This window comes from Podarcis vaucheri (assembly GCF_965113315.1).
Source record: "Podarcis vaucheri genome assembly, chromosome: 2".
Taxonomy (NCBI): Eukaryota; Metazoa; Chordata; class Lepidosauria; order Squamata; family Lacertidae; genus Podarcis; species Podarcis vaucheri.
In genome coordinates, this window is record NC_138760.1 from 24304739 (window position 1) to 24331894 (window position 27156).

Below are 27156 nucleotides of genomic sequence, written 5' to 3' on the forward strand. Positions count from 1 at the left end.
TCTGCAGTAATGAATTGCTGATATTGTATTATTTGAATTTATTAAACTTTACAAAACTAGTTTCTCTTCCCACCATGTTTTGAATTCTGAAGAATTCTGTTGTTAGCTGCTTCAACTGCAGTTCGCTGTGGAAAGGTGGCATATCAACAGGAGAAAAGCTACAAGGGTAATCACACAGTAGTAATTCTGGAGTTTTATTCTTTAAACTGCCATCTGGGTTACCTTTCAAAGATGTTGAAAAGAGAAACACTTTGTGCCGTTATGGATATTATTGAGAAATCCTCTTCACTGAACATTTCAATCCTCAAGTGGGGAACAGTGAAACAAAATAACAGTAAGATGATACAAAAAAAGCAATATACAAAAACGGCAAAACCTATAAAAAAGTCCAGAAGTAACAATCAAATTAACAGCTCCATCGTAAAGCAAAACAAGAGTTAAGAGTTTGCATTTTAACAAAATACCTAGGTAAGGAAAATACGGCATTTAACCACAGGTGTCTGCAGGAATAAAACACCAAAAAGGGAAGCAGCCCAATTTCTAAAAAAGAAAAGGATTATTAGAGTATGTACATCGTGTTTTAGGTTCTACAAATGCTAGCAGCTCTCTTTAAAAAAGCAAGCAAGCGGAGGGGGGGGTGGTCTGCAGATTGTGATTCGCTGAAGAGCTCCCCCCTTCCCCTGTGGACCATCATTAAAGGAAGCAAATGGCCTTAGCAACAGTTCTCACCTCCTCTGTCAGCTAGTGCACCCGAATCACCTCTCCTCAAGAAGGCCTCACTCTGTGGTTTGTGAACAACTGAATACCTTTCACCTTTAAAACCTGTGCAAGTTCTCACTCAACAATATGAAGCACATTGTGTCAGAAGTAGCTGCCAACCTGGGAGAGGCAGACACTAGGAGTGAGTCTAGCAGATAAGTAGTAAAATATTAGGCTCCTTCACCCTTTCCCTTAACAAAAACACATACTGTACTGTAGTTCCTGCCATTTGAACCTAGGCTGCCCACCCCAGGTAAAAGTAAAGGGACCCCTGACCATTAGGTCCAGTCGTGGCCGACTCTGGGGTTGCGGCGCTCATCTCACTTTATTGGCCGAGGGAGCCGGCGTACAGCTTCCAGGTCATGTGGCCAGCATGACTAAGCCTCTTGTGGCGAACCAAACGCCGTTTACCTTCCCGCCGGAGCGGTACCTATTTATCTACTTGCCCTTTGACGTGCTTTCAAATTGCTAGGTTGGCAGTAGCAGGGACTGAGCAACAGGAGCTCACCCCGTCGCGGGGATTCGAACCGCCGACCTTCTGATTGGCAAGTCCTAGGCTCTGTGGTTTAATAATAATAATAATAATAATTTATTATTTATACCCCCCCCCCAATCTGGCTTAGTTTCCCCAGCCACTCTGGGCGGCTTCCAATCAAGTGTTAAAAACAATACAGCATTAAATATTAAAAACTTCCCTAAACAGGGCTGCCTTCAGATGTCTTTTAAAGAGAAGATAGCTGCTTATTTCCTTGACATCTGATGGGAGGGCGTTCCACAGGGCGGGCGCCACTACCGATAAGGCCCTCTGCCTGGTTCCCTGTAACTTCACTTCTTGCAATGAGGGAACCGGCAGAAGGCCCTCGGCGCTGGATCTGTGTCCTGGCTGAATGATGGGGGTGGAGACGCTCCTTCAGGTATACAGGACCGAGGCCGTTTAGGGCTTTAAAGGTCAGCATCAACACTGTGGGTTTAACCCACAATGCCACCTGTGTCCGCCCAGCCCAGGCAAAGGGGTATAAAACAAGAGGGCCATAACTATCTCCCCATATGCTTGGTTGCGGCCATGGGCATCGCCAAGATTTTTTGGGGGTGGGGGTGTAGTTATCTACGATGCAAATTGTCATTTATTTACTTTATTTAGTGGGGGGGGCAGTTTCCCCCCACTGGGCTAATGGGAGTTGCAGAGAGCACCTGGTGCTGCAGGAGGGAAACAGACCAAGATGGCAGCCGACACCTTACTCTGCGCGGCACGTGTGGACGTAGCCTCACTATCGCGCGATTGCGCCCCCCCCCCACTCCTGTTTCCGCGCGCTCGAATTCCGGCTCCAATCGGGGCGCGTTCCACGGAACGAAGGCGCGCGCCTCAGAGCCCCTCGCGCCTCGACGTGAGCCGTCGGTTAAAAAAAGTTCCCTAAAGCCCACGTCCTCTCCCGTCATGCACCGCAGCGGCGAAAGCGTGCGGGTGGGGGGAGGAAGGAGCAGCTCCGCTTTCCCGCGAATTCAGTTCAAAGGAAGCAGGAGGGGGAGGGGGGGAGGCCAGCTCCCAGCGGCGAAGCGCGCGGTCCAACCAAACTCTCGCGGAATCATTCTGCCGTCACTTCTGGGCGGGCTCTGGGCCGGCCAATGGAGCGGCGCGGCGCCAGGGCGCGGGCCAATGGGCACTCGGCGGAGGGGGCGGGAGCGGCTGGCGGCGGCGCCGTCGGGTTTGGCTGGAGCAGAGAGGGCGCTTGAGGAGAACCGATCGGCGGCGGGGCGAATTGGCGGAGTCGAAGCGCTGCCCACTTCCTCCGCCGCGCCGCGCCTCCTGGCCCTCGCGGGCCGCCGCTCCCCGCGTCTCCCGCCACGCGACCCGGCCCCGTCGGAAAGGGCCCTCTCCCCCCCTCCCACCATGGCTCCTCAGAAGCACGGCGGCGGAGGAGGCGGCGGCGCGGGGCCCAGCTCGGCTGCTCCTAGCGGAGGGGGAGGCGCCGTCGCGGCCACCGCCACGGGCGGAGGCGCGGGCGGCGGTGGTGGCAGTGGCGGCGGGTTCGGCGGCGGCGGCTCGACCTCGGCCGCCGCGCCGGGCGGCAAGTCCGGCGGCGCCGTGGGAGGCCTCGGCAGCGGCTACTCGGGGGGCGGCAGCGGCTGCGGCTCCTCGGCGTCGTCGGCAGCGGCCTCCTCGGCTGCGGCCCTCCCGCCGGTGAAGAAGCCGAAGATGGAGCAGATCCAGGCCGACCACGAGCTCTTTCTGCAGGCCTTCGAGAGTGAGCTTCGTGGGGGTGGAGGGAGGGGGCCCCGAAAATAACAACCGTTCCCCTCCCGCCCGAGTCGAGGCGTGATGGGCGGAGGAGAGGGAGCAGCATCGGCCGCTTATTGTGGGGCGGCGGGGCTGCCTTCCTTCCCCCCCCCCTGGCGCGCGCGGGTCCTTCGGCGGGAGGTGGTCCCCCCCTTCTTTCGATTGGGGAGGGGTGCTCTGCAAGCAATGCTGTTGCTCCTCTGCCAGGGTTGTCAGCCCCCAGGGCTGCCCGTGGGGGGAAACCCGCGCCCTGCCTAATTGTTACATTAATGAGGCCGTGCCACACACGCTCCACCTCGAAGGATTTTAAGGAGTAGTCAGATTGCGCCTCTCGGTAGGATTACCTTTCGGGGCTCGGGAGAGCCGCGGGGGGCGTTGTAAGTTGATACTATGTTGTTACGAGTGTCTTCTTCATCTCTCCCTCCCTCCCGACCCCTTGAGAGCTCATTGGGAAGCTGGTCTTCCTAAGCGATTGAACGACTCCTTGTCCCACAAAAGATCATTTTCGAAGCTGAGGTTTTATGAACTGTAAGGAAAGTCAAGGGGGGATGTCTGGAGGGTTAGGGAATTGGTCTCTGGTTTTGGACCCTAAAAAGGTTGGTTATTGTATTTGGGGCAAAAATTGCAGACTTGTCATTTTGAGTTGTGTGGTGAAGGCTGAAGGTATGGATAAGGCTGGTCAAGGAGGAGTGGAGAACTCGAGAAGGAAACTTGTGATCAGGAATTAGTCTGAAGAATGTGGCCGATTATTTGGTAGCCTTACAAAATTGCCTTATGTATAGAAAAAAAGGTTTTAACTGCCACCCCTTTTTAAACATTGCAACAACTAGTTTTTAAAGTGAAAAGGTTCAGTCCCTAGAACTTTCATCTAACAAGACAGCAGCTTAACAAAAACATTGGGGGGGGGACAGCAGTTGCTCTTAGAACACTTAAAGCTCATCTTCTGATCCTTGTAAAATGAAATTGTGAATGATAAATCTGTACACTTTATAGAGTAAGATTTTAAAGTTGGATTAGGAAGGAACTAGTGTGTTTCCCAGAAGTCAGTTTTCTAAGAATTTAAGATGTTTTCTTCCACTAAATTATAAATTTTCAGAGATGTTGTAGAAATGTTGAAGGGTTCTACGCTGACAGGCATAACTCTGGTTAAGCATCTGAATATTCTTCCTCCTTGGTGAACTTTGTGTTTCATAGGAGCTAAGTAGTCAAGACTTTGCTAGCAAGATAGAATGTATTATGCTGCTGTTGGTTATTCAAGTGTCAGGGATGCAAATTAGCTTCTGGAAATACTCAATTCCACCAAAGTATTTTTAATCTATCTTATTGGATCTACTGCTGTAATGGGTGTTTATTTTCAAATATATACTGCCATATTTCCCAGTAGTAGATGGGTAGTGGTCACAGTAGTGGTCACTTGGTTGTAGCTGATAGTGATTAGGTTGCTGTTTGAAAGTGCCCACTTGCTTCATTACAGTCTAGGTATTTATGTACTACACATGTTTGGTATAAATGGATAATGTTGTATATTCAAAAATTTAATGTGTTTCAGGGAAAAGCTAGTAAAGTGTCAAATTTTCTGCTTTGTAAAAGACTGCTCTATTTTCTCTCACAGAACCAACACAAATATATAGATTTCTACGCACCCGCAATCTCATAGCTGTGAGTAACTGTTAATCCTTTATTTTAATTTTTTGATCCACTCGTGGCAATGTTGAATTGACTTTTTTCATTTTCTGTTGCAGCCAATATTCTTGCACAGAACTCTCACATATATGTCCCACAGAAACTCTCGAACAAATATCAAAAGGTAACTTCACATATTAAAAATGTTATTTAATATGTTAGCATCCTCCCCTCTTTCGCAACTGAGATGATGATAATAGTAGGGTACTGCCTATGTATAGTATGAATGATAACTTTATCCAAAATTGGGACCTAAATTCTTTTTGTAAACTTCACTTGGAAATGAACTTAATGACCACATAACATGTACATATGTAGTGAAGCCTTGTATTTGTCTTAAATTTTCATGTGGTTTGGTTTGCAATGTGAGCTTGCAAGTGGTAGTTTTTCAGAGATTCACTTTGCTGATGCATAGCAATGAAAAATATCAACTGTTTGCTGTCAAAGATGAAATCACATTGCATAAAAAATGTATATACTTCATAAGTAATTGGGAGTGTTTGGTAATTAATTAACATTGTATTGTGCTTGCTATTTAGCTGTTACTGCTTATGATACTTCCATCTTAAGTCACAATGCTTTGCTTCAGGTCAATGTGGGTAATACTTTATATTTTCTTTAAACTTAGCCTCTCAGTAAAAAATAATTATAGACAATGTCTGTGGGAAAGTAAAGAAAAATGGTAATCCAAACTAACTTCATTTTTGAGCTTCTGCAGTGGGTTTAGCAATCAGGAGCCTTGAAATACTAATACACTTCAAAATAATTAAAACTGCCTTTAGCTTTGAGTGCTTGCAACGTAATGTTTTTATCTCAGATAGCCTATAAAGATTAAATTTGTAACTCCACTTGAATGGAATTAGTGGTGCAGAACATTGTTTGAGTCAACAAGATACGCATAAGATACGTCAGAGGATGGAAAAAAACAAAGCGATAAAATGTACACTGAAGGAATGGGGTATGCTTGCCACGGAAAAGGGAACTACAATGGGAGTTAATTCTTAGGCATATAGCATTGCTGTTGCCCATTAACATGAATTGTTCTCGAAAGCCATTTAAAATAAAGCAAGAATCAACAGATTTAAATAATGTAAAAATAGGTCTAATTAGTCAGAAGACTATAGTGGAGTATAGGTCAGTAGACATCTAGGAATTAGGTTTGTGTGCTGTAGGGTGTTAGTGCAAACAGAGGAATGAATCCTTGATCATGTTCTGAGTCTGGGACGTTTTGTCAAATAACTTGTAATGGTCAGTGCTGCTACTGGATGATAGGGAGCATCAGCTACATATAGGTGTATTTTTTTGGTATGTCTTTGTTTCAATGTAGTTGTGGTATTGAAAGAGTATGGCTATTTAAGGACTCATAGAATTCCTCAAACTAAATCTGTTTTCTTTCCAGAAATATCTTACATTTAGTGACAGTATGGGAGCCTGCTTTTTCTGCTACTGCAGATAGCCAAGGAATATTTTTTTTACTGCAACATCTATACTTAGTACAGTGGTGCCCCGCAAGACGAACGCCTCGCAAGACGGAAAACCCGCTAGACGAAAGGGTTTTCCGTTTTGGAGGCGCTTCGCAAAACGAATTTCCCTATGGGGTTGCTTCGCAAGACGAAAAAATCTTGCGTGTCCCCGCGGGTTTTTTTCGCTCCCCCCCTTTTCCTAAGCCGCCTATCAGCTGTTCCGCTGAAAAACCCGCTTAACAGCTGATCACGGAAAGCCGCTAGACCGCTGTAGCGCTAATCCACTAGGCTGTCAATGGGCTTGCTTCGCAAGACGAAAAAACCGCTAGACGAAGAGAATCGCGGAACGGATTCTTTTCGTCTTGCGAGGCACCACTGTATATATCTCTGCAGTGTGATGGAGAAAGATGAAATGGGCTGTGTTTGCACATCATGGTAAACCATAAACCATGGATTGCCATGTTCAAATGAATTGTGCTTGCTTTACTCCTCAGCCACAGCCTCAGGAACCAAATTGTGATCACTGGCTTAGCAGTCCAAACAAGTGATCATGGTTTGGTTTGGTTTGGTTTGGTTTGCTCTCTAAAGAAAACCATACTGATAAGCCAATGTTTCTTCTTGGCATACCATTTATAGCTTGAGCAAAATAAACTGGTTCCTAATTGGGCTGTAACACTAAATTGGGGGTCATGGGTTTGTTTTCTCCCATCCCAAGAGGGAAGTAGCAAAATAGCTGCTATTCTCTTGTGCATAGTAAGTCATAGCTTACTGTGATATGCAAAAGCTGCCATTGTGTATGTTTCTCTCTACTGCTGCTAATTGGTAGACAGCATTGGTAAATGCCACGTTTCACTCTGAAAAGGCCTAGATTCTTAGCTTTAATCTTTAATTCATGTTTGCATATAGTTAGTTGACTGGTAAACATTTGGTAAGAAAGAACTGCATCCAAGAGGCCAGGCAGTGGATCTTTTGTAAATGAGATCTGTTGGTTGTTTCCAGCAATGTGGTATAAATGGCAGTGTGACATAAATGACTATTAAAATGTGTTAAGGGCTAGTAACTATGTGTAATATTCATAAGAATATTAATGTGCAAGCACAGCCATGAGAATTGCAAAATAAGGTCACCTGAATTGTAGGTGAATGATGGTCATGTCAACTGTGTTCTGTGAGAAGCAAAAACAACAATGTTGTTGAATACATTTTTTATTCTGTCTTTTCCTGAAGTGTACTCTCAAGGCAGCTCACAGCTACAAATAATAAAGTACAAAGAATTAAACTGTAAAAGCCATCAGTTTAAACAGAGAGACCAAATTAGGAGAATGCTTGCTGAAATAAAATTGTCTTTACCACCCGCCAAAGGACAGGATGTATTATGGGGGCCAAACCATACCTCTGTAAAAGAGTTATTTCACAATATGGATGCCACAGGTGAGAAGGCCCACTCTTGTGCTTGCTCACCATTCTTCAGATAGCAGGGGAACACGGAAGAGGGCCTCCCATTATGGAATCTAGAGGAGACCCATAACAGACTTTCTGGACAGATTCATGCAGGAGTCAGTGTTTCCTCGCCTCACTGTTTAGGACTCCAAAAATCAAAGGCTGGAGCTGGTTCACCACAACATGGTCAGGTATCTTAATCAAAAATGCAGATCAGAAACTGGGCAAAACTCATTCATAATGGAGAGAAGTGCAAGGATATCTTCAAGAGTGTCTTCACAATTACTTAAGTGCTGTCAAACGACCTCTGCAACCCAAACTCTATTCTGGCTGCATTTACAAGCCATGATGAACAAAGATCATGCTGGGTCTTTCAGTTTCAAGAATCTTGTCCACATTCTCAGATTGTGCAAAATGAAAAGTATAAGGCATGGGGAGGTCTGAAAAGGTGCTTTAGAGCAAACTGCAGGACTTCTCACAGGCATCTGGTTGGATATTATAAGAAACATGACAATAGGCCTTTCGTCTGATCCATCAGGGCTCTTATGTTAGCAAAGGGCAGTACAAAGCAGGAGATCCCATATAGATTCTAGCGAGAAAAGGGTTACTTAGCAGAGTTGTACACACCCACCCTCCTATTAACAAAACGTATCACATTTCCCTTCGCCACGAACAAATGACCCACAGGGAATGATACTTAAATTCCACAAAGTCGAGAGTTCTGTGCTTTACGCTGGATCCAACCAAGACAAAGGTGCTTTAGGGGACATGAACAAATGACCTCGCAGGGAACGATATTTAAATTCCACAAAGTCAAGAGAGTCAAAGTCGAGAGTTCCAGGGAGGAAGGAATGTGTTTGGAGCATTGGAGGGACTTGTAAACAAGGGTGTTTATGAGGGAAGTTTGAGGGGGAAGCCTGCAGTGCTGTCTCATGGTGCATGTAGGACCAAGAGACATTGACAGCAAGGGAGCTGCTTCAGTGACCTGCAACACCAGTGCCATGTTTGTCTTCCTGCCTGAGAATGCAAAACTGCACCTGCAGTGAGTACAAGCTAGTTGCCTTGCTGGAAGAGAAGCTACAGCAACTTTAGGCAGAAAAGCAGGACTGTCAGGAGCCATGCTGTGTCTCTGGAGCTACAAAATCAATTTCATGTCCTCACCTCAGATACTGATTCTCAGCCTGAGGAGCAAGAACTACAACTGCAGGCCTTGGAATACATTGAGGTAGTAGTGGACAGTGTACAGAATGATTTCTGTCGCTCCCCAGAGAAGAAAAGATGTGTGGTGGCGGAGGACAGGGCAGCAATGTGTGGAGGAATGACTGGTGGTTTTAGTTGTCCCTACCCGAATGCACAAAGTACAGGAAGCAAGCAAGAAGAACTTGAGCTCTTATAGGATGACAAATATGACCCAATAAGCATTGCTGAAACTTGGTGAGATGAGACTCATGGCTGGAATGTAGAAACTGAGGGGTACAACCTGCTCAAAATAAATGATGTGACGATATCTAAGATTTTGAGCATGGAAGGCAGATTGTGTAAAAATTGTAGGAAAGGGAAAGAACAGTGATCTTACTGCAGGAGCTTTTGGATGTAATCTCAGAACCTCTGTCTATAATCTTTGAGAATTCTTGGAGAACAGGTGAAGTCCCTGTAGATTGGAGGTGGCCAAATATGGTCCCCATCTTAAAAAAGGGGGGGCAGAATACCCAGGTAACTACCGATTGGTGAGCTTCACATCAGTGCCTGGAAAGGTCCTAAAACAGATAATTAAACTGTCATGCTGTGATTACTGAAACCCATTATGGGTTTCTCAAAAACAAGTCATGCCAGATGAATCTCGTTTTTCTTTTTTTTTATAGTTACCAGCTTAGTGGATTAGGGGAGTGCTGTGGATGTAGTGTACCTTGATTTCAGTAAGGCTTTTGACAAAGTCCTTCATAATATTCCTGTACAGAAGCTGGTAAAATGTAGACTGGACAAAGTAACTTTTAGGTGAATTTGACTGACCAAACCCAAAGAGTGTTCATGAATGGTTCCTTGTCATCCTGGGAAAAAGTGACAAGTAGGGTGCCGCAGGGTTCTGTCCTGAACCCTTTATTGTTCAACATCTTTATAAATGATTTGGATGATGGAATTGAGGGGATGTTAATCAAAATTGCAGATGAGAGCAAACTGGGAGGGGTAGCTAATGCCACTGAAGACAGAATTGGGATTCAAAATGACCTTAACAGATTGGAGAACTGGGTCAAAATTAACCAAATTAATTTCAGTAGAGAGAAATGCAAGGTTCTATACTTAGACAGGAAGAACCAGCTGCAGAAATATAAAATGGGGAACAGCTGGATTGCCAGTAGTATACAGTGGTACCTCAGGTTACAGATGCTTCAGGTTACAGACTCCGCTAACCCAGAAATAGTACCTCGGGTTAAGAACTTTGCTTCAGGATGAGAACAGAAATCGTGCGGCGGCAGTGGGAGGCCCCATTAGCTAAAGTGGTTCTTCAGGTTAAGAATGGACCTCCAGAACGAATTAAGTACTTAACCCGAGGTACCGCTGTATATGAAAAGGATATTGGGATCATAATAGACCAAAAGAGTCAACAGTGTGATGCAACAGCAAAAAAAACACGCCAGTGCTATTTTAGGTTGCATCAACAGAAATATAGCGTCCAGATGAAGGGAAGTAATAGTACTGCTCTATTCTGCCTTGTCAGCCACACTGTGTCCAGTTCTGGGTGCTACAATTTGAGAAGGACAAGCTGGAATGCATGCAGAGTAGGACAGTCAAGATGATCAAGCGTCTGGAAACAAAGCCTTATGAGAAGTGGTTGAGGAATGTTGGATATGTTTCGCCTGGAAAAGAGGAGACAGAGGAGATATTGAAAGGGCTGTCACATGGAAGGCGGAGCAGGCTTGGGACCTGAACCAATGCATTCAAGTTACAAGAAAGGAAATTACTAGTAAACATCAGGAAGAGCTTTCTGACAATAAGAGCTGTCAACGGAACTGACCCCCTTGGAAGGTGGCAGATGCTTCTTCCTTGGATGTTCTAAAGCACAGGTTGGATGGCTACCTGTCAAGGATGCTTTAGCTGAGATTCCCGCATAGCAGGGCTTTGGACTAGATAACCCTTGGTGTCACTTCCCCCATCTTCCCTCCGTGTGTGTGTGTGTGTTTAGATTGTAAGCCTGCGGGTAGCGACTGTTCTGTTTTGCTCATGTAAGCAGCTCTGAAAGCCTTTTTGGCTGAAGAACAGGGTACAAATTCCACAAATTTAGTATCCTGTCTTTATAAACCCAGTTGTAAGGACACACAATGGAAGCTAGCAGAGTGTTGGACAAGGCTCCTTGAAAAAGGGTATTGAATCCTAGGGTTACACGCATGCTCATCTGATTCAGGAGATTGTTGCATCAATCAGCCTAGTGGGCAGAGATAGGAGATTTATGCTTCCTTCCCCCAAATAGATACTCGTAGTATGCAACATGTCTATTTTCTCACCCAAAATCAAATCGTGGGTGAACTTTGTTTCTTTGTTAACTGACCCTGTATTCACCCACAACATTCGAAGACTTGGTGGATTGCTAGCAAGGCTACCTCAGTTCCCAGGACTGAAGGATGGATCAGGAGAGACACTTGTGTGATATCTCAGCTTCCGATTACCTGGCGTGTTCTTCCCTATCCCATACACCTTCCTACACATATCCAGGAACATGGCCCCATCTGTCTCGCTTCAGAAACATACTCCCAATATAAACAGTCAAAAAGCATTTCCCGAATATTTAACAACGGTTCCACACATAAGCCTTCAAGTGCTTATGTTCTGCATGGGCAGAGACTAAACTATATATTTTAAGCCCTAAGCTGCAGAGATGTCAAAATGTTCGCTTTTTATTCTTCAGAGTAGTCAAAGCAAATATAAAATGCTACAACCACAGTTACTAGCTTTCTGAATATAAGGCGGCTGAGTGAGTTTGGCGTGGATTGTCTTGTATAAATATATATTCATGCTTCCGTTTGAGTAAATTATTTACAAAGCAATGAAAATAGCATTGCTTAAGCCTTTAAGGAACTTGCACTCTTCCTTTTTTTACTTTTGTCCTTTGCCTTACAGATTATACTTAGACCTTATTTGAAATTTCCTATCGTTGTATGAAGATTCTCTCATATTTGTATTTTTTGTCCTTAGAATTGGAAAGGGAAGTACCTTCCAATTATATATACTTATTTAATTTCTCAGTCTTTTACAACTTGAGAAATAAAAGTATTAAAGCTTGACGAGTGCAGTCAGGTATGGGATTTCAAGATCTATTTGATAAGAAACCAGCTTTTTCTCAATTGTGAATTATTTTCAGTTTGACAGGCTGATCTAAACGATTGTGTAACCCTTTTCAGTTATCTTCTTAGAGAAATGCATCTAGCAACCACTTGCTGATGCCTGGCCTAAGTCCTCCTTGTACTATACCCCAATATTCAGTAAAAGGCTGTCATATAAAGACACTGGCACACTGCCAGACCTGAATGTTTTTAGTACAAGGAATGTCACTAGTGTTCAGCTGAGCTCCCACAAAGCAAAAACAGCTTTTCTGAATTCTAGTTCTGTAACCCTAGAATTCAGTTTCTGATACCTTTGTCTATTTATGCCTGTGGTGATTCTTAAGTGATAGTACATTTTACTTCTGTTAGCGTTCTTGAGCTAAGCGTAAATATTGAAACATTTTGAAAATAGCCATGATTGAAAGACAAAATATTTAGGGATTAACATCATGCGGCTAAACACTAGCTTTCTGTGTCATATTGTGAAGTATTTCACAACTTGGTGCACCCGACTCCCTTCCAGGTCCTAAAAAAAAGCAATTGGAACAAATCTTTATGAAGCAAAACTTAACAACATAATGGAGATCAGTGAAATTTCAAAAAAACACAACTTTTATTACAGGAAAACATTCAGAGTAGACGGGATGCTGACGAAAGTAGAGAAAAAACAGGGAGAACACGACTTGCAAAGGTAACATTCATTTTATCTACCGAGAATGTTTCAGTAACAGTGTTTCAAATGGGATTATGTATTTTCTATGTCAGTAGAAGTCATACTGAAATATGACTGGAAGTATAATGAAATTCTGCTCCTCCCATAATAAAATACATGTAAACTAATTTTACCAGAGGTGTTGTGTGTGGTGTCTGTTTGTTCTCTGGTAAACTTGCGCTACAGTGTTTAGCTCTTAATATGGATGAAATAAAACATACAGTCATGAAAAGCGGCAAAACATGCAAACCGGCTCTAGTAATTTATTTGTTTTTGAAATTTCATTGATTTCCATTATGTAGTTGAATCACAGTTTATTCTGTAGTGCATGTGCGAAAACACACCTTTCCATCTATTGCTGCAGGTTGCTTGTTGTTGTTCAAAACTGTTGTTGCATTTGTGTTAGGTGAATATGCTGAAACCTTGCCAGAAAACCTTCATAAAATGCCTGTGCTATGTTGTAGATAGGAATAAGTTTATTGACCCTCATTATTTAATTATTTCTATGACTCCTGATTGTCAACATATCAGTTGATAGATGGGGAAGTATCTTCTTGAAATTGCAGCTTCATATTTTGGGAGTAATTCTGGACCCAGCCTTGACCCTGGGTGACCAGGTGACAAGCAGTGGTGGAATATGCTTTTGCCCAGCTCGGGTGATCACATGCTTGAACTACTTCATGGGGCAGCCTTTGAAGAGTGTTCAGAAAAATAAACTGTGATGGCTAGGATATTAGCTAGAGATGAATGCCAGGGGTAAATTCCATCATTGTTGGAACAGCTGAATTGGCCTCCAGTTGGTTTCTGGGCCCAATTCAAAGTGCTGGTTAAGACATGTGAAGTCTTATATGGTATGGGACCAGGATTCTTGATGGACTATCTTCTCCATTATGAGTCTGTTCATATATTAAGATAATTAACAGGAAAACTTTTGTGCTCCTGGGACGAGAGCGATGGCCTTTTTTGTGGCCTTGGTCACACTTTGGAATTGCCTCCCAGACACATGTACCTCACTCTTTACCTGACATGTCTTCCACTGCAATGTGAAAACCTTCCACTTTAGGGAAATCCTTGGTCTGTTAGTTATTTTAGTGCACTTGGTTGACCATCCTTAAGGTGTTTGTTTTTGTTTGTTTGTTTGTTTGTTTTTGTTTTTTGTTGCTGTACAGTTTTTAATTATGTGTTATCATTCATATCTTAATTTAATGTTAATTTTGTTGGCCACCTTGAACTATTTGGAAAGATAGGGTATAAATGGTTTTTTTAAATTACCCTGTTTAAAAACCTGAATTGAATACAAAACAAAGAAAGCTATTTTGAACTTGTTAATGAATCGGTGACCCTATTATCAATTATTTATTGTAAGAAAAAAATCATAGGCTGCTTAAGCATAAAACTCCTAAGAGGGCACACAATAAAAATAAAGGAAAAACAGATACAATTAATAAAGGAAGGGAAGCATTGTTGCACTTGAACTCATTCCACGAGCACAATCATCTAGTTGTGATACGATCCAAAATATGAGTGAAAAACACTGATTTGACCATTAAGTATAATCCCTTTAGGAAATTCCTGGGCCAATGCTTTGTCCCATGATGTTGCTAAAGGGAGGCATGTTTCATGTTTTCATAAGAACATGAGAAGGACCCATCTGATTAACATCCTGCATTGGCCAACCATATACTTCTAGAAATTCCTAAACTGTCTAAAAAGGCAGCCACGTGTGAAGTGCATTGCTGTAACATACGGTAATCTGGGCGCAATTATTGCATGAATGAGGCCAGGTTAGATTAGGAAAATAAATGTTAAAAAAGATTACTTGTTGTCTTCTCTCACATTTCTTAAATGTGCCTAGAATGTCTGAAGAGTGAAACAATATGTCTTTCCTTATTTTAGCTTGTCTGCTCATCTACAACTCACCTTTACTGGTTTCTTCCATAAAAATGGTACGTATTTCATCATCCACTTTTTCTTTCAATGTCATTTACTGATGATAGAGGAATGTTTTGGTGTGTAACTGAGGTTCATGGACCTCTGCATTTTCACTGGGTGAAATAGTATTTATTGTGATTTGCTTGTAGACTGCGAAATGTGTCCTTATAAAATCCTTTTATAGTACACTTAACATTTTGGGATGATAAGTTATCATGGAGAAAAATAACAGTAGAAATGATCTAAGCTAGAATCAAGATACATTTAAATTTTAGTGCTGTAACCCATGTAATTTTATTGGTACATGTGCAGGCAGACAACATTAAAGACTGGCCTCTTGGTTGAATGGTGTTAAACTGTCAGAAAGTGTTGAGCTCTACATGTCCATGAAAATGGCAACAGTCCTCTTTTTCTGCAAATTGCTGTTTGCTTGCTCCCCAAAATGAATAGCTGTTGCAGGGTTGGAATCAGGTTTCAGGGGGACGTGGTCCAAGTGCCCTGCTGGAGCCCTTGCTCTGTCCTATGGGATTTCTTCTCATTAGCTAACCAATAGCTAATGAAATTGCTTTTAAAAAATAGTTACTAGGGAGGTGGTGAGCTGGCAGCAGTAAGGCCCAGTCCTTTGATAGAATAGACGAAGCAGCTGCATGTAATCTTCATTTCCCTGGAATTACTCTGGACCTGGTAGTGGGTTCATCCTCACCTGACACGGCACTTTATAGTGCTGGGCTGAGCACTGCCACCATAGCAGCAGCTTGAAAAAGAAGAGGGGGACATCAGGGATCCAGTATCAGCCTCAGTGGGCCCTGTCATTTGCCCCTTCTTGCGGCTATTAACCCTGGGCTTCAGCAGTGGCTCCAGTGAGCACAGCTGAGAGTTAACATGCACTTCTCCATTCAACTCTCCCCTTGATCTCTCTCCTCCCTGCCCTGCACGCAAATTGAGTAATGCAGTACAGTGCTACAGGGCCTGTGCTTAAGGTTCTCTATATAGTTTAAAGGGCCAGTGACACATTAAAGCAAAAAGACAGCACCTAGACTGGCAGATATGTATTTGGGTTGCACTGAAGTAGAACCTCTCTTTCAGAAGTTTAAAACATTTCCCCCCTTGGGCTCTTTTTAGATAAGCCATTGCAAAACTCAGAAAATGAACAAAGTTCTGTAACTCTGGAAGTACTGCTTATAAAAGTTTGCCACAAGAAACGAAAGGTAAGTTTAGGCATGGTTTAGCAATAGCAGGAGAAAGCAGCTTTTAACAGTCGAGTTTCCTAAAAATATATATAAACCATTTTCTTTATTAACGAGACTCTGCAAAGGCGTTTAAATACAATATAATACAGCAGTCCCCAGTTAAATTCAATACTGTAAGATCTCCAAAATGCTGCTGCTGCTATTATTATTATTATTATTATTATTATTATTATTATTATTATTAATTATAGCCCACATTTTCCCTGGTGGAAAATACATCATTTAAGTATTTCTACAAGTCATAAAGAAAAAAGTAATAATCATTTTCCAGTTTATTTTAATATTTTGTCTTCTCTGCTTTTAAAATTCCCCTAAAGAATATGGGTTCACAGAATCTTGTGCTTTGTTGCTCTAATAAAATAATGAATTCAATAAATGTTGAAAGAGATTACTTGCTGTCTTCTCTCTCACTTTAAGCAGATTTGTTAACTTCAACATGTGTCATATCCTAGATTTAGACTACACAATAATCTATAGAAGAGGGAGTTTGACAATACATGTTCATCATTTATAAACTGTTTCCCATCCCCCCAATGGGTTTTCGTTAAACCTCACATGCATTTCATTTTCACTTTATCCAGATACTGAAAAGTATTAAATATGTTCTATGTCTACAGGATGTTAGTTGTCCAGTAAGGCAAGTACCTACTGGTAAAAAGCAGGTGCCCTTGAATCCAGACCTCAACCAAATGAAACCAGGCAGCTTTCCATCACTAGCCGTTTCCAGCAACGAATTTGAACCCAGTAACAGCCATATGGTGAAGTCTTACTCATTATTATTCAGAGTAACGCGTCCAGGAAGAAGAGAATTTAATGGGATGATAAATGGTGAAACTAATGAAAACATTGGTAAGCACGAAGTATATCCAGAACTTACTCATTTAATCGGGGGAAATCAGCTAGCTGCTTAAAAGAAAAATATTAAGCAGGCTTTTGAATGTGTGGGCGTTAATTGCCTTATACTTCCAATCCTATACACAACAGTTTTTCTGGGTGAGTGGTTTTAGGATGAGACAAAGTGTTCCTGACAACCTTGGAGGTTGCAGATCCACTGCCTTGACTGTAGATGTGTCCATGGAAATTCCCCCACGTACTGCAAATAAGCTCTGCTGGTGAAGTGGGTGGCATAGAGGAAGAGCACATCTATGCCTATTCATTCCATGGTTAAAAACCCGTCAGGAACTGGTGTAAATAATTTCCCTCCCATTAAAAAGTTGGGGATCAACATGGGAACTGTTTGGATGTTACACTGGCATACACAATTGCACAACCACCACTACAACTGAAATGTATGTGTAAGATTTCAAGAAGCCTGCACTCCTTGCAAGAATACTAACTTGGAGGGTTCTCTGTTCATTTTTTCATTCTAGAATAGAACTTCCATTTTTCGATGTCCCTGGAAGATTCTTAACTGAGCCTTCTTCTCATAATGTAATATTCAGCAGGGGTTGAACAAAGAACTTTGTCTAAAGTTTGAAACAATCGTTAAAATAAACCCTCATTGAATCTAATTCAGTGACTCTTACTGAACAGCTATGCCAGAAAATTTGTGTATATTTATTCCTTACAAGTATAATATTTAGTGTGCTTAACTGCAGATGTTAACGAGGAGCTTCCAGCTAGAAGAAAACGCAATTCTTCCAACCGTGAAGATGAGGAGAAGACTTTTGTAGCACAAATGACTGTATTTGATAAAAACAGGTAATACTTTTTAAAAAGAGACTTCTCCTAGGGCATGTATTGGATTTGCCTTTTTCTGCGTGAATTTCATTTTAATCTTTTAAATGTCTTCTGTAAAATAAATCCTAGTTTTAGAGATTCATGTTTCCCAAAATGGCATTGAGAAATTCTTTGTCATGGCTAGAGATGTGAAATTTTGAAGCAACAGGAGGAAATCAGAAATTTTGGGGGAAATGAAAAAAAATGCAAGATTTACTTTTAAACCGCCTTTACAAGTCAACCATCAATTTAGAAGCATAAAATGCATTGTGTATGAATTGGTTAGCCATAAAATTATCATGTTTGGTATATTAAAAACACAATTCATTCAAACAAATGAGCAAATTTCCTTTTTTAATTTTTTGCTACAAATGAGCTACTATAAGAAGCCACCACATTTTTTATTTGTACCAGTTTATGAGGAACAAGCAAAAAATAAATAAAAGAAATCACTGGCATTATAGTAAAACAAAGAAGAATGTTAAGTATTCCAGAAACTGTTTCCTCCAGTACATAACATTACATAAACGTCCTTTCTTTCACATAGTTTTTAGAAATCATTTAGGGGGAATAAATATATTGTTTTGAACATTTTATTCCTCTCCCCAGTTTTTCTCTCTCTCCACACCCCCAGCCTTCACATTTTTAGTAGTGGCATAGTAAAAAGAATTGCCTGAAACATGTCTACTGCCCCATCTCTATTTAAAATGCAAGCTGCTCATGTGTACATAATAGTATCAAAATAGTGTCAATAAATAAACCCCACACATTTCTGACGTCTGTGTTTGTTTTAAAACATGTGATTGCTGGGGCCCTGATCTGGTGGAATGCTTTAAAATATTATGGAAAAGGGTAGAGCTTTCATCCTTCAAGTGGGCTGTGCTATTGTGATTAAACTCTAGAATTTATACATTTTTCACATGCAAACAAAAGTTACAAACTTGCAGCTTTAAGTTCCTGGATAAACTATAAGTAGCTGCCTTTCACTGTCTTTGTACTCTCCTTTCATGGATTATATTGGAACTTGATGTCTAGAATTCATGTTTTTAAGGGCTTGCTGTGGTGGGTTTAACTACTTAAGTAATAAATTCCATTGTATGAACAAGTGCAGCTGCTGTTCTAATGAAACTATACACCTTATTGTCATGCTGCTAATTTTCCGTGGGGTGTGTGTGGAATAAATAGATTAGGAATATTTGTGTTCGGTTGTCATGTACGTTGGACTATTTAGAGAACTGGCTGGGATTCACAGAAGCCCTTGCTCAGGTATGCTTTGGGGTAGGTATGTGACATGGAACTGCAATAGGATGGGGAACTTTTAAAGCCCTAGTGTGCGTGCAGCCCAGCCATGATGTGGATGATGTTGTTGTTGTTGTTGTTTAGTTGTTTAGTCGTGTCCGACTCTTCGTGACCCCATGGACCAGAGCACGCCAGGGACTCCTGTCTTCCACTGCCTCCCGCAGTTTGGTCAGACTCATGTTTGTAGCTTTGAAGACACTATCCAACCATCTCGTCCTCTGTCGTCCCCTTCTCCTTGTGCCCTCCATCTTTCCCAACATCAGGGTCTTTTCCAGGGAGTCTTCTCTTCTCATGAGGTGGCCAAAGTACTGGAGCCTCAGCTTCAGGATCTGTCCTTCCAGTGAGCACTCAGGGCTGATTTCCTTAAGAAAGGATAGGCTTGATCTTCTTGCAGTCCATGGGACTCTCAAGAATCTCCTCTAGCACCATAATTCAAAAGCATCAATTCTTTGGCGATCAGCCTTCTTTATGGTCCAGCTCTCACTTCCATACATCACTATTGGAAAAAACATAGCTTTTACTATACGGACCTTTGTTGGCAAGGTGATGTCTCTACTTTTTAAGATGCTGTCTAGGTTTATCATTGCTTTCCTCCCAAGAAGCAGGCGTCTCTTAATTTCGTGGCTGCTGTCACCATCTGCAGTGATCATGGAGCCCAAGAAAGTAAAATCTCTCACTGCCTCCATTTCTTCCCCTTCTGTTTGCCAGGAGGTGATGGGACCAGTGGCCATGATCTTCGTTTTTCTGATGTTGAGCTTCAGACCATATTTTGCGCTCTCCTCTTTCACCCTCAATCAAAGGTTCTTTAATTCCTCCTCGCTTTCTGCCATCAAGGTTGTGTCATCTGCATATCTGAGGCTGTTGATATTTCTTCCAGCAATCTTAATTCCGGATTGGGATTCATCCAACCCAGCCTTTCGCATGATGATGTGGATGATGGATTCATGCAAATTAACATGACTTGTTATTGAATACCAGCTAATGAAATTAATTTCTCTTTACATATATTTTGCGCAACAGACGACTGCAGCTTCTTGATGGGGAATATGAAGTAGCCATGCAAGAAATGGAAGAGTGCCCAGTCAGCAAGAAAAGAGCAACATGGGAGACAATACTGGATGGGAAGGTTTGTGCCACTGGCATTTGCCAAAAAGCCTTCTTGAAAAGTGTATATAAAGTGAGGAGCTTCAAAACACTTAAGGACCTTGAAAATAGTGATGCTTCTTGAAAGCTGTAGGACCGAAGCCTTGAAGCGAAGTAGATTATTTAATTAACAAAATTTATTTACCTTGGTTTACAACCATAATCCGTTGTGGAGGTCCATTTGTAAACCAAAGCAGGTTGTAACCTAAGGCACGCTTTCGCCAATGGGGCCTCCCCCCAAAAAATTTGTTTGTAAGAAAATGGGTTGTAATCAAAAAAAAAAAAGGTTGCAAACACACACTTCCGGTTTTGATGTGTTAGTAATCCAAGACGTATGCAAACCAAGACTTATGCAAACCAAGGTACCACTGTACTGCTTAACTGTAATAAAACCTCAAAGCTGTTTACAAAAAACAAAACAAAAAACAAACACCCCACAAGTCATTAAAGTTATCAGTAAAAAGAGTTAAAAAGTGGCACTTTAAAAATAAACATGAAATCAACAGTAAGCTAAAAACAGATTAAATGCATAAAACATCTGTACATCTGGATACGCTTGCTGTTTTTTGCAAGCGCCTAAAAGGTGCCTGATGTCAGTAGCTGGCGGTGGCATCTGTAACGGTCCCAATTTGAAGCTCCTTTGAAAATCTCTCAAAGCAATATATTTTTGTTTCAGAGGTTACCTCCATTTGAAACATTTTCTCAGGGACCCACACTTCAGTTTACCCTACGATGGTCAGGAGAGGCAAATGACAAACCGACAACTCCTACTGCGAAGCCCCTTTCAACCCGGAATTCGGAGAGCTTCCCTCAAGAAAACAAGCCCAGCTCTGTGAAACCTACACAGACTATAGGTAAGGAAGTGTTGACATACAGATAGTGCTGCTTGCATACATTGGATTTTGTTTTCTTTCGTTGCCTAGTTCTGAAAACTGTTCTAATGTGTTTCATGCATACGCTTCAATTGAGATTCCTGCATACCAGGGGGTTCGACTAGATGATCCTTGGGAGTCGATTCCAACTCTACAATTTTGTGATTCTATTACTAGTCTAGGGACGCGGGTGGCGCTGTGGGTTAAACCACAGAGCCTAGGACTTGCCAATCAGAAGGTCAGCGGTTCAAATCCCCGCGACGGGGTGAGCTCCCATTGCTTGTCCCTGCTCCTGCCAACCTAGCAGTTCGAAAGCACACCAGTGCAAGTAGATAAATAGGTACCGCTCCGGCGGGAAGGTAAACGGTGTTTCCGTGTGCTGCTCTGGTTCTCCAGAAGCGGCTTAGTCACATGACCCGGAAGCTGAACGCCGGCTCCCTCGGCCAATAAAGCGAGATGAATGCCGCAACCCCAGAGTTGGCCACGACTGGACCTTAATGGTCAGGGGTCCCTTTACCTTTATTACTAGTCTAGAATCAAGAGAAATGTTTATGTTTATGGGGATTTGCCTAAAGTTGGGTAGGATTAACGTGTACAATGCTTAAATGTCTTTATCTGGTGGAAATCTCTGGAAATCTGTGGGAATTTGATCCTGTTGTGTCAGAGCTCAGGGTGTGCTTGCTTGCTTCCTAGCTGGCAGCCCAAGAGAGAATCTGTCAGTCGGGTGCTGGTCCAACTGCACTGTTTTGGATTTGTTCCTGAACCCAATTCAGTATGACCATGTTGACCTTTAAAGCCCTTAATGTTTGCATCCTGCATACCTTTGGGAACACCTGCTTCTGTACTTGCCTCATCACACTGTGAGATCAGCAACTGAAATTCTGCATGTACTCCATCCCTTTCATTGCTGTGATCTGTAAGAGTTTTCTTTTCCCCATCATGGTACCCTCTTAGGAATTTCTATGCCTAGGGAACTCCAGTCGGTACCTTCTTTATATAACGCCTCTGCTCATTATTGCAGTTTCCTTATTTTCTAGTCTGCTTTCTGCTGCCAACTGTGACTTCAATTTATGTTGTTTTAAGTCTATTGTGTTAATAGCTTTTTTCCTGCTTACATTTATATTTCTATGCTGTTTTTTAATGTTTACATGAGTTGGATATGTTCAGTATGGAATAGATAAAAAGTTGTTGGCGAATGCTCTTGTTACCTGTTTTTATGAAGCTTATAAACACACAGTATATCTTGGGTAGGGTTGGGGTTGGGGAGGAGAACCTGAGAAGGAAGAGGGGAATTTCCAAAAGTCAGACGGAAGCAGCTCCCTCCATCCATAAGCGGAGTGCCACTCCCTAATGAGCCCTTCACTTAAATCTGCAGCTTGTTTGTGGTTGCTTATATTTCTATCTGGGTTGATTAATTTTGTAAGAGTTTCCATTTTCATCATTAGCAGTCCATATGTGATAGAAGAAACGAAGATTTCTGATAAATACAAAATATGTTTAGGGTGAATTGGGCTTATTTTGGTTTGTGGAATATGGTTTTGTGAATTTCCCCTCAATGCTCACCCTCTGCTCTTGGTGATAAAACTGGGATATTCTGGATGCTAGCGTGTTTTGGAATGCAGGTGTCTGTATTGTGTGGAAAACAGTTATTCGCAAAGTGTTTATTTTCTTAAATTGGTCAGATACATCTTGATGAACGCAAGCCTATTTTTAGCAGGAGAATACTCTTGATAGGTACAGCTTTTTAAAACATTGAAGCTTTGTTCCCTTTGGTTTCAAACATTCTCTTGACACTCTTTTCCCCTCTTTGCAGCCTGTTAAAACCTGCTGTAAAGACTTCTTGTAATGAATCAGGAGTCGAGATTCAAACCGTAAAAATCTTACTATTTTAAGTGTTTCAGTAGTTTCAAGGAATGCTGGGAAAGTATTCTTAGAACTGGTTTGATTCAGATTCTTTTGAATCTTAGGGAAGGCTGAAATTGAATTTATTTTCAGTTATTTTTTCCAGGAGATAATACAAATGTAGAGCATTAATGTTGCCATGCATTTGAAGTACAGTGGTACCTCTGGTTAAGAACTTTATTCGTTCCGGAGGTCCTTTCTTAACCTGAGACTGTTCTTAACCTGAAGCACCACTTTAGCTAATGGGGCCTGCCGCTGCGCCGCCACTGTGCAATTTCTGTTGTCATCCTGAAGCAAAGTTCTTAACCTGAGGTACTATTTTTGGGTTAGCGGCATCTGTAACCTGAAGCGTCTGTAACCTGAGGTCCCACTACGAAAGCCAACTGAAAGTGGTTTTAAAAATGATGCAATATGAACATCTAAGCTTGTCAAAACAAAAGGGCCTTCTGGCGGTTCCCTCACTGCGAGAAGTGAGGTTACAGGGAACCAGGCAGAGAGCCTTCTTGGTAGTGGCACCCGCCCTGTGGAATGCCCTCCCACCAGATGTCAAAGAGAAAAATAACTACCAGACTTTTAGAAGACATCTGAAGGCAGCCCTATTTAGGGAAGCTTTTAATGTTTAACAGACCATTGTATTTTAATATTTTGTTGGAAGCCGCCCAGAGTGGCTGGGGAAACCCAGCCAGATAAGCGGGGTATAAATAATAAATTATTATTATTATTATTATTATTATTATTATTATTGTTATTATTGTTATTATTGTTATTATTGTTATTATTGTTATTATTGTTATTATTATTATTCTGCTTGTTGTATCTAAACAGAAATGCTGTTCCATAGAATGGGAGCTGCCAGTTGTTAAAATAACTGGGGCAGTCGACACACACTCTGACAATTATAACAATTAGAAATGACATTAAACATCAGTGCAGGCAACCTCTCCTAACCATTGAGTACTCCCACCTCATGCAAACAAGCACATTGTTCTTACAGATTTTAACTGTTAGCAAATTCCAATGAAGAGAAACACTAGATAATATTAAGCAGAATCAGGCTAACAGAAGGCAAGCAAGCATCTCAGTAATGGTTAAAAGATCATGACCTGCATGATAGAAGTGTATGTCAAAATAACAAGAAAACGTGGTTGCTGAGGTTTTTTCGTTCTGCCAGATGAAATTTTGCATAGTTCACCTTTCACCAAGGTACAGAATGTGAAACATCCTATTTTTGAGCTCTCCAAAGGTGGTAAGCACATCACATGGTGGGTTATGCTGCCCTCTAGTGCCATAAGACTGGAATCACATGGTTAGTTACTTACTTTCCTTCTCCTCTTGACCAGTCCTTTCCCTGTCTTGACTAAGGTTGCCAGACGTCCCCATTTCCTGGGGTCAGTCCCCAGTTTTACAAATCAGTCCTATATACAATCCTATTATTCCTACTGTAGTTAAAAAGTGTCCCTTGATTCATTGAAAAAAACCTGGTAACCTTAGTCTTGACCCAGAGCAGGTGTGTGTGTGTGTGTGTGTGTGTGTGTGTAAGTAAGTAAGTAAGTAAGTAATGGGCAAAGAGCTCTGTTTTCTGTCGTCTCACAAGAGGACAGTATAACCACCCAAGTCACCTTTTAGGTGAGAACCATTCTTAGTGTCATGGTATTGGATATATTGAATGAATGAGTGGATTGATTTATTTCAGTCACTGGCCAGAATGTATTGGATCTATTGGTTCTTATATCTGCAAAAAATCAATGTGTGGATCTTGAAGACCTTTAGTGCTGTCTTTAGCTGTACGACTCTTCAGCCAGCGCTGAATTTAGGGCAGGGCAAGCAGTTCCCTCACACAAGGTGCCAAAGCAAGGGGGTTCACATTAGTAATATTGAGAATATCCATTAAAAAGCAACTGTCCTGCTTCCAATTCCTTTCATCAGCATGTAGCAGTGGCACAGGTACGGGGAAGATTTAGATGCAGAGCAGTTTTCACTCCAAAAAAGATGGGTGGGAAAAGTGAAATTGATGTGAGAATTTTAGTGGTGGCAGTAATAATAATGTATGAAGCATCGTTTGCCTTGTATTTCTGAGGGTGTAAATACTTTTTTCTTCTTATCAAAAGGTTCTCGAAAATCATGGTATGCTGCCATGCTGGTGGGTGAAAAGGAGTGGTCTACTGTGAGGAATTATAATGAAGGTGTTTTTTTGTTCAGCCAATTGTTAAAAAGTTCATACACTGACTAGATTCTTGTGTGATTTAGTAGATGGTGTGTTAGACATGACTGCTCAGCCGTGAAGGTTGTGGATAGCTTTAGGCAAGCGTTTAAAATCATAGAATGGGATAATAAGCTGCATGGAAGGAAGGGCTGATACAAATGTGGTATAGGCTTGAAGTCTGTGTTTGTTTGCAAGATTAACATAATTATTCTCCAAGAACAAATCTAGGTAGTATGTCAAGTAGGGGTGATTGCGTACACGCTTGTCTAATACAAAGGTATATAAGTGGAATGATTATTTTAATACATTCATTCATTTATTCATTTATTTATTTCCTGCTATATTTTTTATAAATGCATTCCAATTGTCAGTGTATTTGTCCATACACAGCCTATGTCTGCATTCGAAATGTCAGTATATTTGTCCATACACAGTCTATGTTTATCAGCAATTTGTTTTCTTTTTCTTTTGTACTTTTTATGCACTAAAAAGTGGAAGTTGTTTTTTTTTTAAAAAAAGGAAGAGAGGTTGAAGCTAGTGCTAAAAGCATGCTATGCTCTCCTACTTGTTGTCTTAATTAGGAGCCCTGTCTTGTGTTCTGAAATGTGTGTAACTATTCAATGAGACCACTCAATTCCCTTTTGCTAAGCAGCTACTTATAACAAAATGGTGGCACATTACTTACAAAACATTGACTCCTGTAGAGGTTTGTTTTGAACAGTAGTACAGTTAGTGACATCCGTGTTCTTTTGCAGCTGTAAAAGAATCTTTGCCGCCAGACCTGCAAGCAAGAAAAGAAAGGGATGTTTCAAATGAGCCTCGACAGAAACTGAGAATATTTTATCAGGTATTGAAAAATCTAATATTTGAGACGGTGCGTGATTAGAACTGACCATTAGTAAGCACTGCTTCCCATCTGAATAGCAGAAAAAGAGGAGACAACTTTATACTAATAACAAGCTCTTGTTTTTGCCAGTTCCTGTATAACAACAATACAAGGCAGCAGACTGAAGCGAGAGATGACTTGCATTGCCCCTGGTGCACACTGAACTGCCGTAAACTTTACAGCTTACTCAAACATCTCAAGCTTTGTCACAGCCGGTTTATTTTCAATTATGTGGTAAGTATTTTTCCTTGTATCTCTAACACCTCTGGTGCGGAGGGAATCCAGTTGCTGCTCCTATGCTCACACAAGGACTCTTGATCCACTAACAAGACGAAGGGAGATGGCACCCTGGAAGATCAGCTCTAGAGGGTTGGGGGATCCTCCACAATACAGTTGTACCTCCGCTTACGTATCCCTCTGGATACGTAAACTTCGGGATGCGAATGTGGCAAACCTGGAAGTATTTTTCTGGGTTTCGCCGCATGCGCAGAAGTGCTAAACCGCGTGCATGCGAAGAAGCGGTCCTCTGTTTGCGAATTCCTCAGGATGCGGCCGGACCTCCAGAATGGATCCCATTTGCAACCGGAGGTACCATTGTAGGGTAGAATTATGCATTGGGGGGGTGCAGGGGAAATGGAATTTGGGGAAATAGCCTCCCCACTAGTTTCATTGGCAGGTGTTTTCACTGGGTCAAAAGCCCTTCTGTGAGCACAAGGGCAGCGGTTGATACTATTACCTTGGCAGAGGACTGCTCTTGGTATGATACAGAGTCAGAAGGTCAATTGAAACAAATTTGATACTTTCAAGGCAGAGTGACAAAAGTGCAGCTACAATAACTTTCATAAATAACCTGCCCGAAAGCAGACTAACAGTGGTTGAGACTTGGTTTCTAATCATTGTGTGATAGGACTGGAAAATATTATTTTAAATTTGGTTAACGCTGCTCTTTCGGTGTTCAGGGGCTTTAGCCAGAGTAAGAGATGTGTCAAGGAAAGCAGAGTTTTCACGTCGCGGAAGGAATGTGTGGTTGCAATTAACACTTACGATGCTAAATATTTATTTATTACAGTATCATCCCAAAGGTGCTAGGATAGATGTTTCCATCAATGAGTGTTATGATGGCTCATATGCAGGAAATCCTCAGGATATTCATCGCCAGCCTGGGTTTGCATTCAGTCGTAATGGGCCAGTCAAGCGAACACCAATTACGCACATTCTTGTATGCAGGTTGGTAGGAAACCGTGTTCTGCAGATGTCTGCAACTGTTTGCATTCCCTGTCTGTAAGATCTTATTTATCTGTAT

The 27156-nt window shown here is 41.8% G+C and overlaps 1 protein-coding gene across 3 annotated transcripts in view; it reads left to right on the forward strand.

The window, feature by feature from the left end:
* Window positions 1-2472: 2472 nt before the first annotated feature.
* SUZ12 (SUZ12 polycomb repressive complex 2 subunit) overlaps window positions 2473-27156 on the forward strand; it is a 31433-nt gene continuing 6749 nt past the window's right edge. The window contains exons 1-13 of one of the 3 annotated variants that reach the window (XM_082212455.1): window positions 2473-3002; window positions 4647-4693; window positions 4777-4841; window positions 12558-12626; window positions 14544-14593; window positions 15702-15787; window positions 16447-16678; window positions 17428-17530; window positions 19868-19973; window positions 20697-20844; window positions 25723-25814; window positions 25944-26087; window positions 26923-27080. In XM_082212455.1, coding sequence (XP_082068581.1) covers window positions 2648-3002; window positions 4647-4693; window positions 4777-4841; window positions 12558-12626; window positions 14544-14593; window positions 15702-15787; window positions 16447-16678; window positions 17428-17530; window positions 19868-19973; window positions 20697-20844; window positions 25723-25814; window positions 25944-26087; window positions 26923-27080 — 1655 coding nt within the window. In that variant the 5' untranslated portion in view covers window positions 2473-2647. Of the gene's footprint in view, window positions 3003-4646; window positions 4694-4776; window positions 4842-12557; window positions 12627-14543; window positions 14594-15701; window positions 15788-16446; window positions 16679-17427; window positions 17531-19867; window positions 19974-20666; window positions 20845-25722; window positions 25815-25943; window positions 26088-26922; window positions 27081-27156 lie in introns of all 3 variants that reach the window. The other 2 variants (XM_082212454.1, XM_082212456.1) reach the window with 2 other exon arrangements.